The 19161-nt window shown below is 41.5% G+C and overlaps 1 protein-coding gene across 1 annotated transcript; it reads left to right on the top strand.

Moving 5' to 3' along the window:
• Positions 1–1760: 1760 nt before the first annotated feature.
• On the top strand, positions 1761–6314 carry LOC118456014 (uncharacterized). The gene is made up of 4 exons (XM_087852445.1): positions 1761–2111; positions 2262–2535; positions 3142–6030; positions 6191–6314. The coding sequence occupies exons 1-3, from the start codon at positions 1761–1763 to the stop codon at positions 5727–5729; spliced, it is 3213 nt and encodes a 1070-aa protein (XP_087708571.1). The 3' UTR covers positions 5730–6030; positions 6191–6314.
• Positions 6315–19161: the final 12847 nt, after the last annotated feature.

Here is a 19161-nt window from a genome sequence, read left to right as displayed (position 1 = left end):
TGCACAACGCAGAGAATATGGAGAACAAGGATAATGCAAGCAACGCAGACACACAGGGGGAGTCTAGACGCTCGCGTACATCCAAGCGTTCATCCACAAGTTCTGCAGCACTTAAAGCACGAGCAAAAGCAGAGGCTGCACGTGCACAGCTGGCGTATTCAGAAAGAGAAGCAGCTATAATGAAACAAAAAACTGAACTTGAGGCTAATTTACATGTTTTGAGTTGTCAAAAGGCTGTTGCAGTTGCAGAAGCAGAGGTTGCAGTTTATGAAGAAGAAGAGGAGGGACTCTCAAAAAGTGAACTGCGCTATCCATTGGTGGGACCACCCGCCAGTCCAAAACAACGCACAGCAGAGTATGTACAAAAACACTCAGATATTTGCCTTGAAGGATTCAAATTAAAAGTAGATCCACTTGCCTGTCACAAAGCTGCACGTGAACAATGCGAAATGGCTATGAATGCAGATATAGACAATGACGGCTCACACAGTGCTCAAAAGGCTAATGTTAAAGTGGAACTCCAAACACAACAGAGAGAGAGACTGGATTCCCCCAAACCTTATCCGTTCAACACTCTTCAAACATCAACAGAGACACAGGGTGTCCAGGATATTACAAGGTACCTGACACGGAGGGAAATGTTAAGTACTGGACTTTTGCAGTTTGATGACCACCCAGAAAACTACTGGGCGTGGAAGGCGTCATTTCAAAGTGCTATTAAAGACTTGCATGTTACAGCTCAAGAGGAGCTAGATTTAATGGTCAAATGGCTTGGAGTTGAGTCTGGTCACCAGGCCAAAAGAATTCGATCAGTCCATGTCTTTAATCCAGCTGCAGCTCTCAACCTTGTGTGGCAAAGACTCGAGGAATGTTATGGATCGCCAGAAGTGGTAGAAAATGCACTGTTAAAAAAAATTGAACAGTTTCCCAAACTAAACAACAGAGACAACACAAAGTTAAGAGAGCTGGGTGACGTTCTGCAGGAAATAGAATGTGCAAAAGATGGAGGATACCTACCAGGCCTCTCATATTTGGACACAGCTCGCGGAGTCAACCCCATTGTGGAAAAGTTACCATATGGACTGCAGGAAAAATGGATTGCAACAGGAGCAAAGTACAAAGAAGAACATAAAGTTGTTTTCCCCCCTTTCAGTGTCTTTTCAAAGTTTGTAAGACAACAAGCCAAAATAAGAAATGACCCAAGCTTTGTCATCACACCTCCTGCCGACACAAGCTTCAAGAAGGAGAAAAGCTTCAGAGGCAGTAACAGGCAAGTGATTAGTGTACACAAAACGGACATTCCTACAGACACTAGTTCACCTCAAAATAGTTACAGCAAGCCTATAGAAAGCCCTGACAAGGTATGCCCAATACATAAGAAGCCTCACCCTCTTAAAAGGTGCAAGAGTTTTAGAGCAAAGCCCATAGATGAGCGCAAGTCATTTTTAAAAGAGAACAGAATCTGTTTTAAATGCTGTGGCTCTACTCAACATCTAGCAAGGGACTGCAGGGCTCAAATAAAATGCATGGACTGTGGCAGCGACAGGCATTTAGCAGTGCTACATCCAGGTCCACCCCCTGCTCCAGCTGAGAGCTCTGGAGCTGATAAAGATGATGGCGGGGAGACACAGGATAGTGCAAATGCCTCAGTTGTTTCCAAATGCACAGAAGTCTGTGGTGATGAAGATAGCCCACATTCATGCTCAAAAATAAGTCCTGTGTTAGTCTATCCAGAAGGCGAAAAAGAACAGGCTAGAAAGATGTATGCAGTGCTTGATGAGCAAAGTAACAAGTCACTAGCTAAGTCTCAGTTTTTTGAGTTCTTTAATATTAAGACACACTCAGAGACTTACAAGCTCAGAACATGCTCAGGACTGTCAGATAATGTCGGCAGAACAGCAGTAAACTTCATGATTGAGTCAATGGATGGTAAAGTAAAGCTCCCACTCCCAAACCTGATTGAATGTGACATGATTCCAGACGACAGGAGAGAGATTCCCTCTCCACAAGTGGCCATGAAGTTCCCACACTTACAGAAGATAGCTGAAAAAGTACCTCCTGTAGAAGAACAAGTACCTATTCTGTTGCTTTTGGGAAGAGACATTATACAGGTACACAAAGTCAGAGAGAGAATCAATGGGCCACACAATACACCTTATGCGCAGCGTTTGGATTTAGGCTGGGTTATAGTTGGGGAAGCCTGCATGGGGAAGACGCATAAGCCCCCTAGTGTGAGTGTTCTCAAAACACATATTCTTCAGAATGGCCGTGCTTCTTACCTCTGCCCATGTCCTAACACGTTTCAAATCAAAGACCAGTTAAACACCACACACAACCCCAAAAAGGACAGGGGAAACACAAACACCAATCAACTGGGAGAAACTGTTTTTGACAGGACAAAAGATGATGACAAACCAGCACTGTCAGTAGAGGACAAAGACTTCATTGACATCATGGAGAAGGAGGTGTATCAAAATGAATGTAACAGCTGGGTGGCGCCTTTGCCATTCCGCTCTCCAAGACCAGAGCTTCCGAGTAACAGAGAGCAAGCATTCAAGCGCCTCCAATCTCTCAGAAAAACACTGGACCGGAACCCTGAAATGAAAAGACAATATATCGAATTCATTCAAAACATGCTGGACAATGACCATGCAGAAGTCGCTCCACCTTTGGACTCAAACCAAGAACACTGGTACTTGCCATCCTTCGGTGTGTACCACCCACAAAAACCTAATCAGCTGAGAGTAGTCTTTGACTCAAGTGCAGAATTTGAAGGACAGTCCCTTAACAAAGTCTTATTAAGTGGACCCGACCTAAATAACACACTACTGGGTGTCCTTATGCGTTTTAGGAAAGAGCCTGTAGCATTTTCAGCTGATGTGCAACAAATGTTTTATTGTTTTGAAGTGAGAGAGGATCATAGGGATTATCTGAGATTCCTTTGGTATGAAGATAATGATCCCGACCAAGGTATTTGTGACTATAGAATGAGGGTTCATGTTTTTGGGAATAGCCCTTCCCCAGCTGTGGCTATTTATTGTATGAGGCGTGCCGCAGTCGAGGGAGAAGAAGAGCACGGACATGATGCAAAGCAGTTTGTAATGAGACATTTTTATGTTGATGATGGTCTCGCATCCACAGCAACAGTGGAAGAAGCTGTTGAGACACTCACAAGCGCTCAAAAGATGCTGGCACAGTCAAACTTAAGGCTACATAAAATAGCCTCTAATCACCACAAAGTAGTGGAAGCGTTTCCTGCTGCCGAGAGAGCCAAGGATCTAAAAGACTTGGATTTAGAGTTGGACGACATACCCCTGCAAAGGAGCTTGGGGGTACTGTGGAATCTTAAGGAGGACTGTTTTACCTTTCACGTCACCACTGAACAAAAGCCGTTCACCAGGAGAGGTGTCTTAGCCACTGTTAACAGTCTGTATGACCCGCTGGGTTTCGTGTCACCCATCACAATGCAGGGAAAAGCTCTTCTCCGTGAATTGACCTCAGAGCAAAAGGACTGGGATGAATCACTTCCTGCAGAAAGAGAAGATGAATGGAGCAGATGGAGAAGCTCATTGAAGGATCTTGAGCGGCTACAGGTACCGAGGTGCTACTTCCCGTTCTCCCAGGCCATTGCTGTGAAAAAAGAACTGTGCATATTTTCAGATGCCTCCACCATGGCCATAGGAGCAGTTGCATATCTGAGAGCTATTGATGGTGAAGGTCAGTGGCACACAGGTTTCATCATGGGGAAGTCCAAAGTAGCCCCAAGACCCGCCCACACTGTTCCTAGATTGGAGTTATGTGCAGCAGTGTTAGCTGTAGAGATGTACGAACTCATTAGAGATGAGATTGACATTGAAGTAGACACTGTAAGATTTTTCACAGACAGTAAAATCGTTCTTGGTTACATACACAACAACACAAAGAGGTTCTACACTTACGTGGCTAACCGAGTGATTAGAATCAGAAAGACTACACATCCAGCACAGTGGTTTTACATAGCCACTAGTGACAATCCAGCAGACACAGCCACTAGACCGATTGCAGCTTCTGCATTGGCTTCTACAAGCTGGTTTAGTGGTCCTTCCTTTTTGACACAACACGACATAGAGAAGTCTCACTGTGATAGTTTCACACTGATCGATCCTGACACAGATGCAGAGATCAGACCTGATATAACAAGTTTTGTTACCAAAGCCTCAGTAACACAGCTAGAGCCATGCCGTTTTGAAAGATTCTCTCATTGGATGAGATTGTGTCGCACTATTGCATCACTAAAGCGTGTGGCAGCATCATTCAAGAAAACAAACACAGAAGGTAAAGGCTGGAAGTGTTTCAGTGAAACTAACACCGCAGATGAAGCGTCTAAAGCAGCAAAGTTCATAATTCACACAGTACAAAGTGAAACGTTCAAAGAAGAGTACAGGTGCATAAAAGAAAATCATCCACTTCCAAAACAAAGCTGTCTTCAAAGATTAAATCCAGTTATTGATGAAGATGGGCTCCTCAGACTAGGAGGTCGATTGGCACCTGCTAACCTAACAAAAGATGAGAAACATCCACTCATTATCCCAAATGCTCATCATATAGCCATCCTTCTTATTAGATACTATCATGAGAAGGTAGCACATCAGGGGCGTCACCTAACAGACGGAGCGCTCAGAGGTGCTGGATTTTGGATTATTGGCAGTAAACGGCTCGTCTCTTCTGTTATTTACAAGTGTGTTCTTTGTCGAAAGCTTCGAGGACGACTTCAGACCCAAAAGATGGCAGATTTACCCGTGGACAGGCTGACACCAATGCCACCGTTCACTAGTGTAGGACTGGATGTCTTTGGACCCTGGACGGTCACCACACGTCGCACCAGAGGAGGGAGTGCAGACAGTAAACGCTGGGCTGTGCTTTTCACCTGCATGTCCACGAGAGCTGTGCACATTGAGCTCATTGAAACAATGTCAACATCCAGCTTCATCAATGCGCTGAGGAGATTTTTCTGCATCCGTGGACCTGCTCAAATACTCAGATCTGATAGAGGTACAAATTTTGTTGGAGCATGCAATGAGTTGCAAATTGATCACAAGGACACAGAACTAAACTCATACCTGCAAGAGAAAGGATGCACATGGCTGTTTAATCCCCCACACTCGTCACACATGGGTGGATCGTGGGAGAGACTTATTGGAGTAGCAAGGCGCATCCTAGATGGTATTCTGTTGAAAGCCGTACATGTCCAACTAACGCATGAAGTGTTAAGTACATTCATGGCAGAAGTAATGGCAATAATGAATGCAAGACCACTTGTACCAGTCTCAACAGATCCAGACAAACCAAACCTTCTCACTCCAGCAATGCTCCTTACACAAAAGGTCAATGCATTATCTGCACCAACAGGAAGCTTTGGACCGCCAGACCTCTACTCAAAGCAATGGAAGCAAGTACAATGTTTGGCAGACTCTTTTTGGAAACAGTGGAAAAGTGAATATCTTTCAACACTACAGCAAAGGAGAAAATGGACTGATGATAAAACAAACATAAAAGTTGGTGATGTTGTGTTATTGAAAGATGCTCTCGCACACAGGAATGACTGGTCCATGGGAAAAGTTGTAAGAACATTTGAGAGCAAGGACAATAAGGTTCGAAAAGCAGAAGTAAAGACTGTGAAGGATGGAAATGAAAAAGTGTTTTTGAGACCCATCGCTGATATGGTTTTGCTTTTACCAAGTGATAAATAAGTGTTTGAAATAGCCCTAAACTGTTCAAAATGTTTATTAGAAAAGTTTGTTGTAGTGGCACAATTATATTGTACCAGGCGGGGAGTGTTCTGCCTTTTATAACTTAAATGGGATATTAGAGTTGTAAACTGCCCTAGAGCTCCCTCTAGTGGCTGCTTTGTGATATGGGTTCGGTTACTTTGGGAAAGGAAAAATGAGAACGTGAGGAAGAAATAAAAGATGGCGGAAAGTGATACCGTAAGGTTATTGTTCTAAGCTAATACGGACCTTAAAATGTTGTTGCCTTGGACAAGATATGTCTGTAAGTATGAGTGTCGATAAAATAATTATTATCTTTTGTTTTGTGTAAAAATGGTTCGATAATTTGTACATTTGAAAGTTTTATCTTGTTAGTTCGTTGTAAGAGTGTAACAAGCTAGTTTTCAATGTTAGTTAGCTAATACAGTATTTTGTACTTTCAGTTTTACGATGGTCAAAGAGAAGGCAATGGTCAGAGGCCATTCTTCAATAAATCAGCGCAAAAAGGAAATAAGTCTGGTTATTGGAGCATCGTTATCTCGCTGTCTAGCTGGTGAAACTAAGAGACTCAGGGCGAGGACAGCATAACCTCAGTTAACTGTCAGCTAATTGTCATCACCTGTATTAATTACATTCAGTTGTGTCACATGACCTAGTGCTCAAGGCAGTGCTCAAGTCTCTGACCAATTGTAATCAGTTGCCATCTTGGTACATCAAGCCAGCAATAAAACAGAGTCCGTCTGTCATCAGTCTCTGATTGAATGGGGTCAAAGTAGCAATTGCATGCAATCTGTTTCTGATAATACAGTGATTAACTTTGATAAGTCAATGAAAATCACAAGTCTGTTACCATCTGTCGAAAATCTGTTGTCTTCATACACAGAAATTTACATCAACTACTTACATTCAGAGTCAAACAAGAAACTCTCAGATGTAAAACACAAATTCCTTCATGAGTTGGAGATAATTTATCTGAATTTCAGGAGCGAGACCACACCTCATACATGCCCCTTCCACTTCTCTGTCCATATATGATCTCTGCACTGCAAGCTGTTTGTTCTTGTTTTTGTGCCTCACCCTCCCTCCCTTTTTTCAATTTATTCACTTCTCATTAGTACATGGGGATCTGTCTGGCATGGGAGACAGTGCCAGTCCCCCCTGAGGCCTTCCCCAAACCGCAGCCTCAATTTATGTTCATGCCATCTGCCAATAAATATTAGAAATGCAATCAAACCTAAATGAGGTTGTGGTCCCAGCTAGTGAATAGTGAGGTATTTGCTGCAGGATAGCGACTTAATTACTTAATAGCATAAGTTCTTGAGAAACGTCTTTTTATATGGGAATATAACCAGAGTATTATTGCATTCAGTCTAAGTTGGACTGCAGTTGTTTGGAGACAAGTCACCCACCATGAGGCAACCTGATGTCCTATCGCAAGTTTCAGTCAGCTTGCAAATGAAAGTGGTTGCCCAGAGGCAATTGCATGATCCTCTTGGCCAACTACTTGGCCGCTGCAACTACTTGCAATCAATCAACAGATGTGAAAAATTCAACGCAACAGGTTTTTCCTAGTTGCAAGGAGGTTGCCATCCTATATATACACTAGTGTGACTGAGGCATTGCTCAAAACATTTGTGCATCTCCTATGGGTTGCTCTGTGTTTTCCTTCCTTACCTATAATTTATGATTTCTTTTTGTTCCAGTTCCACATGACATGAGGTTCTGTTATTGTGTGAAAACAAGATAAATGTAAGATTTAGGTGATTGTTTAGAACTGCTAAATGACAGAAAAGTAGGAAATATGTTGGGATTTATTCAGAATCATTGTGCAATAAGGTACATGCGTTTCAGGGATTTTTTTTTTTTTCGAGTTAAACTTCCAATGAAAATGTGTAAGTTCTCTTTTCTGAAGCTGCGTACTGTGAAGACGGTTTTTAAGTTTTTGATGTTGCGTTTGTTTTTGTTCTAATTTTGAGTGGCTATGTGTGTTTGTGTGATTTGAAAACACTGGTTTTGAGCACAGATAAAAGTGCTTTGGGGATCAGTCATTTTGTGAATAATGTTTGAAAATAGTTTTTTTATGTTTATAATTTTGAGAAAACAAGTGGAAGGTTTCAGTAAAAAACTATAATTTGCGGGAAATGTTTGGGGAAAGTATAAATATGAATTTTCTGTCTAATTTAACTTGGAGAAAAGTGACTGTGGTGGAGGGACTCAGTTCTGTTCAGCTCCTGGAGGAGGAGATAAGAGTGACTGAAGGAAACAGGGCCATTGAGAGAAAGTCTGACTGATACAGGTGTTTTACAGCATGTGTCTTCTTTATCTGTAGTAGTGTGCTGAAACTTGGGACAATGAAGACACATTACAGAAGGGAAGTGAAAGCAGGACAACTCATTTTGATTATTGTTGGATTTATGAAAGCGAGCCCATATAAGAAGACGGATCACACAGGCTCCGATGACCTACAACAAGTGTTTGAGATGCAGCAATGTGTTGGTTTTGTGGTGTGTGAAATGACAGTCAGTGACCGCAGCTTACCCGTCTATATTCTGTATCACAAAAGCAACTTGACACAAAAGGCATTTTTTCACTGGTCAGCTCTTGGACATCTGCTCTTTGAATGCATTGCTGGTGAAAAGTGTTGGAACTAGGTGTTAAGTTGGTTCCTCCATCTGGAAAAGTATCTGAGTGCTGCATATCTCAGCTGATGGCAGCACGACACTCACCAGATTTTGTAATAAGGACTCATTCAGTGTTCTGTATCCTTTGCCCTAATGTACATTACTGCCTTCTATTAAAGTGGAGGATGTTTCTTAATGTTTCTTAATTACCACATTATCTCAGCTCATAAACTAATAGTACTTTGCCTGAAACATCCTGCTCTTTCTACCTACTGCCTATTTTCGTATTTTTCTGACACCAGTTTGCTGCATACGTAGCCTTGAGCCCCCTCTGCTTTTATTGTTCTGCAGTACTCCTCTATACCCTATTCCCAGAACAGAATAATCAAATGGTTACATTTTTTTTCAGTAAGCCCTGGATTCACAATAGATACAAGTCATACTGTCTATTCAAGTTCTCTTACTGATTTTATCCACATTATCAATTTGATGCCCTATTGATTATTTCTAGTACCATTTAAAAAGACAAGAGGGGATTTTGTGCACCCTACTATGATGGTTTGTATACTCTGTTGTAATAAAGCATATTTGATTATGCCCAACAATCATCTGACTACCCATTTTTATAATGTTTGGAATTTGAAAAGCCTCTTGAAAATGTTATCTAAAATCAAACTGAATACATTTGCAGTGTCCAAAAGCACTGGCATGCTGCTGCTATCAATTAATGCATATCATTTCATATCTTTTTTTTTTTTTTTTAAACACCCTCAATAACTTTCTTCTGAATTTAATAGTAAGCAAAATGTCACTGATAATCCTACCAGCCTTTTGTAGTGAGCCTGTTAAGAACAATTACCCTGACTGAGCTGATAATTGAGGAAAACTGATAATTGTATTTTGAATTTGCTTTTCTTTCTTTAAAGAACATTAAAGAAGAAAAATGTCAATGTGACTTATTTCAAGTAGAGGAGTACAGAGTAAACTACAGAGTAAACTAAAACATTTTCCCTTCCAGGTCTACTTCATGTGCCCCTCTGGGCTTCTTGGATTTGTGTATCTCTCCATTTTTTACTTAAAGTATTAAATGATTTGATTTTTTAGTAACAAAATATGTGCAAACATTGCATTGATGCACAAATCTTGAATGTATTATAAGATATATTTTGCTTCATGCATCATTCACAAAAAGGTGTATTATAATAAGCAAAATAAAAGTTTAAAAAAACATATGGTTTTTTAAAGTTTACATAAGTTTATATAACTTTCTGCTGTGTAACACTCTTCTAGTCCTATTGGCAGTTATGTTGGCTTTTGAGCCGTGTGATTGTGTATTTGTGTAGCAACATTTTTTTGCAGCCTATGCACAAATCAGCAGGTAATTTCTAACACCTGGCACCAGTTGAAGCCAGAGGCCAGGTGCCCCGTTGCTCATCCATGTGCTCTGTGAAAGCATCCAAAGGCCCTGACCACCAGCACACACATACATACACCTTGTTCTACTTGGGCAGGGCCACTTGTTTTTGAACAATTACTAAAGCTGCCAGACGGAGTGGGGTTAGATTGGATCTATACCAGCTGTCAGCCTGACAGTTACCCCCAGCAGAGAGCTCACCAACACTCTGGACTAAAGCATGAGGGAGTGCTGTTGCAGTCTGAACTCTCTAGCCCTTTCTCAATCACAAGCTGCACAAAACTTTTCTTACTTTCTCTCTTTAGTGCCATTCTTTTTCTTTTTCCACTATGAGAACTGTTACACTGGCCAAAGACTAGAACAAAAAACACTCAGGTGGCTCAGGAGGCAGAGCACATCACCTTCTAATCAGAAGGTTTGGTGGTTCGATCCCTGTTTGCTCCAGTCTTCATGCTAAACATCCTTGAGCAAGATGTGTTTGAGTGATTGAAAGCACTTGCAAAGAAAATCAGTCCATTTACCACATTGTCTCACATTGATTTCTTTTTTTTTTGCTCTTGACCACACCTCCAAGACTGTAACCACAGTTTGACAACTTTTCCTATAGCCTAGATATTGTGAGATTATTATATCATCTTATGCCACGTTATACCCCTAATTAAAGATTGTGAAATCATTATGCAGTTTTAGTTTGCATCATACCTCTGACTTAGAAGAAGGTGACAACTATTAGATTTATTAGACTGATTTGTATTACATTAGAGTGCTGATTTATTGTGAATGAATTACATTGTTTTATGATGCATTATACTGCTGATTAATAAGAAATACTGTTTTCAGAGAATTACGGCCTTATTTGTCTGATTAGAAATAACAAAACATACTGCACAGGAAGCCAAGGTCATAACGTAGGCTCACTGAGAGAGAGAAAGAAAGTGGATGTTTAGGTTTTAGGACTTTGGAGGGGGGCTGAAGCTATAAGAATGTGAGAAATGGTCAGACACTTCGAGATCTGGCGGTCACCCTCCTGTCCACATCTCCCGTCCGGATGTTTATGGTCGAAGTGTTGTACGGAATAATGAGAATTGTATGGAATAAAGAGACGGTTGACAACACTGAGTGTTGTTCTTCCTTCAGCCCAAAGATCAAAGAATTGGGATATATATATATGCTTTAATTTAAAAAATAAAGGGAAGAAAAGCAACAAAGTATCCTACCATTATCCTGACATTATGAATGGTGAAAGGCAGCTGATGAGGACCACTTTGTCTACGTTCAGACTGCAGGTCTTAATGCTCAATTCCGATTCAATTCCGATGCGCAAAAGAAGACGTCACACACAACGCGCTCTGTTTAGACCCAGAGCAAACAGTATTGTTTGACTGATGGCCCTTAATATAAAGACTTGTTTTGGACTTTACGTTTCCCAATTTTGCTTTAAGTTATAAAGTTATTTTGTTATTTACATATGGCCTAATAATTATCTTTATTGCTGTTTTAGAGAGGAGCGGTGCTTCAAAGGATTTCTGTCAGAATATGCAGATTATACAGTACAAATAAAATGTTCACGTTTCTCCAACATTGTCTTCCCAACAGTTTCACTAACATCTACACTGGATGGCCAGGAAGCGTTCGCAGTGTCTTATCGGGCGCTTCTCTGGCGCTGATAATTGCCGTCTGTCTTGTGTCAGTGACGTAAAAGACGGATGTAATGTGACATGACCATTCAAACAGCAGTCGCTTTCTAAAACATCAGATATGTATCGGATTCAGTACCACATACGAAAGTGACCCAGGTCGGATTTGAAAATATCGGATTTGTGTTGTTCACACTGTCATACCATGAGCGGATATGGGTCGCATAGGGTCAAAAAACTCGGATTTGATGCGCTTTCACCTGCAGTGTGAACGTAGCCTTAGTCTCATGGGGGATATAATGATTTACCAAAATGTGCTGATTATTGTACAATCCTTCTGGATCACTTAATTACAACCCTATCTTATTTCTTATAATTTTGTTTTCTTATAATTTTGAGTAATATATTGCATTTTCTGAGCAAGTCTTTGTTTTCTTAGTTTCCTATGATTTGTCATTTCCCACATTTTTATGTAATTCTTTGGTCCCTCTGTCATGCTTTTTTATTCATATCCATATTTTTGTTCCTCTCTCTCATGTGTCAGTTGCTGTGATCAACAGGCCAGGTCTTCCCAGAGGCCCCAACACACTCATATCAATAATAACACAGATGATGGAGATCTGCTAGGAGGAGATATTGATTATTCTCCCCCCCCTCTTACCTCACTCTCGGTCTCTGATGAACCAACAGAAGCATAACAAGAACCAAAATAGTGTAGGAGTGCAGAGTTTCACAGAGACACAAAAGAATACATTTACCAGCAGATTGTATCTTTTTTTCCATCTGATCTTCTTGGGATAAGTTTAGGATATACCTAGGACAATAGTGTCAGTGGCAATTGTAACACACTCAGTTCCTCAAAGCAGAAACAAACTAGAGTAATTGCATTGACTCTGCACATGCTCATTATGGTTCTCTCTCTCTCTGTAGGTAACAAGTGCAGTCTTACTTCCTCCAGAAATTCTCAAAGAAGTGACTTTCAATATGCAGTATTTGTCTTCTGTTACTTGCAGGGTAGATGACTCAGTTTAAACTTACATCACAGTTCTATCCTTCTGTAATCTGATTTTTTAAAAAAATTAATGAACAACCCAAGCTAATGCAGGTCTTGCTATCTAGAATGGTTGTATGATGTACATATATATGTGCGACCAAAATAAAAACATATATATGTTTGTCACGGTAGTCATAAGGTAGTCATATCTTAACATTTCTTAATACCTGTAGAAACTGTTCTTGTTTCATTAGTGTCAATGGAGAATTGTACTTAGTAGTCAGTATGGACTTTTAATGATATAAGTTTGCATATGATAGAATACTGCATGATGACCTTTTGATGACTTAGACTGTTGTTCACTACAAGACTTGTTGTGTTCTCTTTTGTAAGTTTCTTCCCACAGCGATAATAAGAGCTGAACAAGCGGTTTCACTCTCTATCTATCTATCTATCTATCTATCTATAAATCAATCAAGGCTTTATTCGCCACGTGCAGGTTGCCCTGCAGTGAAATAGGACCCTCCCCCCCCCGAGCTTACACACACAACACAGACATCACATGGGGATACAGGTCGGAGATCGGTAGCGTTACAGAAAAAAAACACTGAAATATACACTACAATGGGAAAGTACAAGAGGAAAAAAAGAGACCTCTACTCATGCTGGGCTCCTGGGAGGACAGCATGAGAACAGGAAACAAAAAAACTCCTCTGCACAAAAAAGCACATAAATGTCCACAGCACAACATTATGGAACACGTGACAAGCCACAGGGCCGGGTGGGGGGTGAGGAGTAGTCCGAAGCAAACATAGCAGCCATCCTGCCTAGCGCTACCATTCCAGCGCGGGCTCAGACCCGCCGTGTTCCCAGGAGGGAACAAGCATCGAAGGCGTTTGGAAAGGGAGGGGGGATGAGTGTGTGCATATCAGTGTATATGTATGTGTGTGCGTGTCCAGAGTTTAGCTGAGACAGTGTCCTTCACCCTGCTAGGCTAAGTAAACAGTCTTCCAGCCAACCCAGGTGGCCTTGCATGGAATTTGAAGGAACAGACTAAACACAATCGTTATCAGGGTGTTTTTGTTCGGCTCCAGCCTTGCAACTGCAGCTGGCACTGAAAGGGTATCCGCATGAAATGATGGTGCTTTTTACTTTAGTGCGAACAGCTCATATGAATTTCAAAGCAGTTCTAACAGTCCAACACTGGTCTCTCAATCTCCCGTTGGAGAGCCGCGAGCTTCGCCATGATGTTATCAAACTTGCGCTCTGTGATGTTGTCATTTCTTGTGCTCAAAGAGCCGATTCTGAGAACTCACGACCAGTGAGCCTCCCCAAGATGTCATCCAATTTGCGCTCAGAGATGTTATTCCGGGCTAGCCCTTCCAAGATGTAATCCAGTCTGCACTTAGAGATCTTATTCTGAGTATTCACGGCAAATGTCAGCCTTTCCAAGATCTTATCCGTGCTGCACTCAATGAGCCCATTTTAAGAAACTCACACCTCTCCCATCGTTTCAATCCCAGCGGGCAGTCTTGTGGGGGTTTGAACAGCCGGTTCCGCTTCCTTAATTCTTTGATAAGTCAGGGCCAAGCCAGCTCCGATCAGCAAGAACCCTGTTACCATGGTTCCAAATAGGTAGATTTCTTCAGCACTCAGGCTCACCAGAGCCCAAACTTCTCGTTGAGAAAGGGGTGTCAATTGCATTCAGGGACCAGTTGATCAAATCCATAATTCCTCTTTTAGATTTTAGAGAACAGACTGTGAGAGAGTGTTCCAGGGAAAAGTAATACAAAAAAACCCACGAGACTAGACAAGGACATAAGAGGCTAAGCAGCGAAGCTAAGGGAGAGGAGGAGGAGGAGAGGAAAAAAGTGCGACCGCCTTCGTCAAGAGCAAGAGCAGGTGAACACTCTTATCTAGGGGCTGCGTCCTTCAGAATCACACACACCACACACACACACACACACACACATATCAACATTCCTACAAGTGTATTCACTGTAGTATTACCTGTGTATATAAATAAAGACCAGAGCAGTGGCAGAGCGCGAGTCCCTGAGCCCCCACTCTCGGGTGCGAGCACTCTGTGACCGCCCTTGCAAGTAAAAACTGCAGCGTGTGTGTAGAAGAAGAAGTGTCTTTAGAATACATCTCTTGACAATTAGATAATTGAAGGATAACTCAAATCGCTCAATTAAAATCTAGTCACCACTAGAATAGTGGCCAATTTTTCTGAAAAATAGAAATATATTTTTCTCTTAAATTCACAATATCTGACATCTAAAAAAAAAAAAGTAGGCTAAGCGTTGTTAACGTTATTGGATACAACTACATTGAGGTAAACTGTGCAAAAGAGTGTTTCCTTGTGAGCTGCTTAGTTGCAAATATTTTCTTACAATTGGATCCATGAAGGGAGCAGTTGTAACACTCAACTCCTGGCATTAAAATTTATATTATAGTCTTGCCTTTATTATTAAGAAAGATATCAGTTGCGTTATTTGTTAGTGAACATTTATATTTATATGTTCATTTTTTCAAAAGGTGACAAGTGTGTTTTAAGTTGATTCTAGTCTCACTACTTATTAGATAGTCACCGTGTACCTGCAGGGCAGGAAGGCATTTTGTTGGTATGATTTACCTCAATTTGTCCTTTAGAAGAAAGGTCACTGTAAATCAATACAAAGTTGTTCTGATTGATCATTTTTGTCCCGTGATGAAACATTCTGATGGTAAAAGTGTCTTCCACAAGACAAAGCTCCCATTCAAAGGGCATGAGGTGTGACTGAACAGTCTGATGACTATGAAAATGATGGCCTTCTGAATCATCAAATCTCAACCCAGCTAAGCAATGCTTTATGGGAGATTTTGAACCAGTGTGTTACACAGCCCTCTTACTCGAGAGTTGAATGAATGGACTATCTTTGGGGAGAAGTTTTACTGATTTAAACAATCAGTGTCAAGAGCACCACTGGTGTTTTAGCTATATGTGTTGACCCAACACATATGTAAGGTCATCGACCATCTGGCATCAAGTGACTGCTAGGTAAAAAATGTGTATTCTCTTATCAGTTGGTGACTCGTTGCTGGATGTTGATGACAATCATTGTAAAATTGATAGCTAAAGCCCCAATCAGGCCTGAAGACCAGCTAGTGAGCCCTTGGCACATAGAGGTTGCTGGAGCTGGCAGTTTCAAGATAAGGTATATGGTGGAGTTATGCTTGCTAGCACATATATAGCAAGCATATATGCCTGTAGTTTGCATGGAAGACCTTGACAGTAGCAGCTAGCAAGCAAAGCAATTGCATGGAGATTTTCAGTGCAGCATTGTATACCTCTGTGCAACCAATTTCATCTTGTAACTGCCAGCAACCGTTCATACATAGGTTGTTTAATGGGTTGCCAACGGGTCTCTAGGCCTGTGTGACTGTGGCCTAAGTCACTTTGTTGTTGCTGGGCTTTAATATATCAGCCATTAGCTAAACAGTGAGTGAGGCAAATACAGAGAATCTGGTTGACTATATGGACCTTATAAATTTGTGTGAGTGGGGAGCCGAGGATGATGAATTAACAAAAAGATGCGTTTGTGTGTGTGTTTTAGTGCCTTAAGCCCCATGGCTAGTGCACTAATCCTACCAGTGCTTCCCTCAGCTTTTCTCATGGACCACGGAAAGAGCAGGATGAGCTTACAATGCGGGAGCCACAGGAAACACTCACTCATAATCTAACAGAAGTATTGGTGTGGAACCTCTCCTGGCTGACAATATTGCATCGAAAAGTGATTTTGTTCTGCAGTTCTGAGATTAGACAGTTTGTCTGCATGCATAGCAGAAGAAGGGCGGTTTATAAAACTTGAATTCAGGATTTCTGAGCACTGATACATCTATTTGAAATGTATTGCCAGCAGTGTGCGAGTGTGTGTGTGCGTTTGTGTGTGCAGAGAAAAAGTGAACCGATGGTGAGATACATAGATAGGGGGACGAGCGAGGCTGCACTGGTGCGTGGCAGGCGGGTTATTACAATAATGAGGATGGATGTGTTTATCATGAGTTGTGTATCCTATTCCAATTCTTTCCTCCCGATCTTCCTCCATCCTTCTTTCCTTCCCTGGCTCACTTGAGTACCTCTGCATCCTACATCTGGCAGGCTGGGGCCTCATCTCGACGCTCCTGCCTCACTCGCCTCTCGAGGACGGCTTGTGGGTATGTGTTACCCTTTTCTGCCTGCACCACTCACAGCCACCCCCTCTACCTTTGAGGCCAAGGCCAGTTGCTGGTTTGGTGGGCTAATGGGGTGTGGAATTTGGGCAAGAGAAAAAAGAGCCACTCCACGTTTCAGCGCATTCTCTGACAGGGCCCCTGGCAATGCCCCTCCATCTCCCTTACTTCTCCATTCTTACACTCTCGTGTTTTTTTCCTGTTGTTTTTAGCCTCCCTTGTCTAAGAGGCCGAGGCGAGAGAAATCCAATTTTCAGGGCACCTTCTTTCACGCATCCCTGTGCACATCTATCCATCTGTCCATCCACTTCTGAGTCCCAGAGCAGCAGATTTCCTCCACAGGTCATTGCATCCTTGGAGGATTAGGACATTTGAGTGACAATAACAGACCTAGAAATAGCTCTTGCAAATTGTGGAAGTTGTTAAAAGGTGCCAGACTTCTATTCTAACCATATTAAAAATTTCTGCTGTGGAGGAGGGGAAGAAAGTGAAGAAGAACAAGCAAAATTAGTGAAAAAGTTCCAAAATGCATCGTATGAATGGGTGTTTCTGACAAATGTATCAAACTTTCAGATTTGCTTTCATTTCACAAGATCAAAAGAGTCAATCCACCAAGCATCTAAATCAGAAATACTCTGAGTCTGCCTTGGATGCGCTTCACACATTTAATGATGGCCTGGTTGTTTTGAAAAGGGCTGTTGAACTAAATTGAATGGAGCATGGTGGGTCCGGCTGACTGCTCTGCAGAAAAAGGAAGACTCTTAAAGGAGAGGGAAAATCTGATACGCAGCGTCACCATCAATTCAATGCTCCGTATTAAATCAGGGAATCTGACTGAAGAGAGTGACATTTAATCAAAGTGATCATAGGGTCAACAGATCAATACTGTGCAAATCCTCCTTGCAAACACCCTGTCACTCACATTCTCTCTCACGCACACGCCCTCACATTGATTTCCTCTTTCTTGGTCTCTTTTTCACAAACTTTGTACCAGTCTTTCACATTTACTCTGTTTTCACCTCTATACTCTGTCCCAGCCAGTCAGTTAAGTCAGCTTTACTGGTTCAAATATTTTCTCAATGGCACACAAATAGCAGAAGGAATGGTTCCTAATTGGCAAAGCGGTTGTTAGAAGTGCTACACTGTTGCTGTCAGAAGTGGTCTGACTAATGACACCAAATAAAGTTTGTATTAAAATTGTCCTCAACTCTCTCGACATGATTTCAGTCGCATTTGAGTGATTGAGCGAGTTATTGGACTGAGTGCACATGTGTGTTTTTCCCATGTTATTTTCCCAGAGATGGTTTCATTTCCTGAAATGAGCGCTATCAAGCCAAAGCAGACGCTGAAGCACTAATCAGTGCCTCTGTGATTGGCTTTGGGTAATCGTTAAAGAAAATTGCTGTGCTTTTTTTTTCTTTCTTTTTTTTGATTGAGTCAAGAACTGAAACACCCTTGAATCCACTGCTTGAGATATTAGTGCGAGCGGTTTGTGTTTGTGTCCAAAAAGTATCCAGATTAACACAGTTTTAGCTTCTTTGCAGTCCTTGAATTATACTTCTGAAACAAGTGGATAATCTTCCAATGAGACGAGACGATGCTAATGTCAAAACACTTGCTCTGAGTTTACTTATGACTTACGTAAAGTGGCAATTTCTTGCAATAAAGAAAATGAGTAGACATACAGTAGTTACGTGTGATGACTCAAGAATGGCTTTAATTATATCTAAACGGTTTATTATTGTAAAAACTAACCTAAAGTTGAAATAACTTTCACTGGGAAATCTGCAGATTTAAATGTGCAATTCTTCTCTAAAAGTGAGCAGCAATGCTGAAGACAGTGTGTGTAATTTAATCAAAATTCTAATTTAGCACTTAAGTACCTACTCAAAGCGACTCACCATGACTCAAGTCGGATCGACTGGTTTTCCCTTACAACTGAGTACCACCTTATGTGCAATGTTGTTGTTATAGCAACGTGTCCGAGTGTCCTGTGGCATAATTAATATGCAGCACGAACGCTACAACAAAGGTGGACGTTGAGGCAACAGTACACCATCAGACTCGGGGGACCACAGCATTGTTCTTTGTAGCATTTCCCTCGTTGCCAGGTTTGAAAAATGGTGTCTTTGATTTTTGTGAACGAGACGCTCTCATGACTTATCGAGTGACGCCACTGACCAGCCAGTCGGTCCACAAGTCCTTCATCCTCATTTTCGTGCCCCACACTCTCTCCCCTTTTATTATTTCGCTTTTAATTAGTAAATGAGCTAGTCCCCTCTGAGGTCTTCCCCAAACCACAGCCTCAATTCATGTTCAAGCCATCTGCCATTACCTACTAGTACTTGGGTCAAACCTTCTCTATTTGGCATTTGAATGTTCCCTCAGTGCCTTTGTAGGTTTCCACCTAAAGACATAAATTTTAGCTTAATTCATGATTCTAAACTGACCACTGGCTCTGTCAGGTCAATGGAGTGCTTGAAGTGTCTACATATGGCTAAACTCTGACGTGTGGTCAGTGTGACTAGAATGT

This window comes from Neolamprologus brichardi, chromosome 15, assembly GCF_056152115.1.
Source record: "Neolamprologus brichardi isolate AB-2024 chromosome 15, ASM5615211v1, whole genome shotgun sequence".
NCBI classification, from domain to species: domain Eukaryota; kingdom Metazoa; phylum Chordata; class Actinopteri; order Cichliformes; family Cichlidae; genus Neolamprologus; species Neolamprologus brichardi.
The sequence above is the reverse complement of the archived record's forward strand: the minus strand, read 5'-3'. Positions and strand labels throughout refer to the sequence as shown.

What these genes read in the sequence shown, in the direction of transcription:
- LOC118456014 (XM_087852445.1), top strand. Translation starts at nt 1,761, where the DNA reads ATGTATGCAGTGCTTGATGAGCAAAGTAACAAGTCACTAGCTAAGTCT. An exon ending in TGGGAAGAGACATTATACAG is followed by an intron (nt 2,112 to 2,261) that starts GTACACAAAGTC and finishes CATATTCTTCAG; the next exon opens with AATGGCCGTGCTTCTTACCT. An exon ending in TCCAAGACCAGAGCTTCCGA is followed by an intron (nt 2,536 to 3,141) that starts GTAACAGAGAGC and finishes TCGCATCCACAG; the next exon opens with CAACAGTGGAAGAAGCTGTT.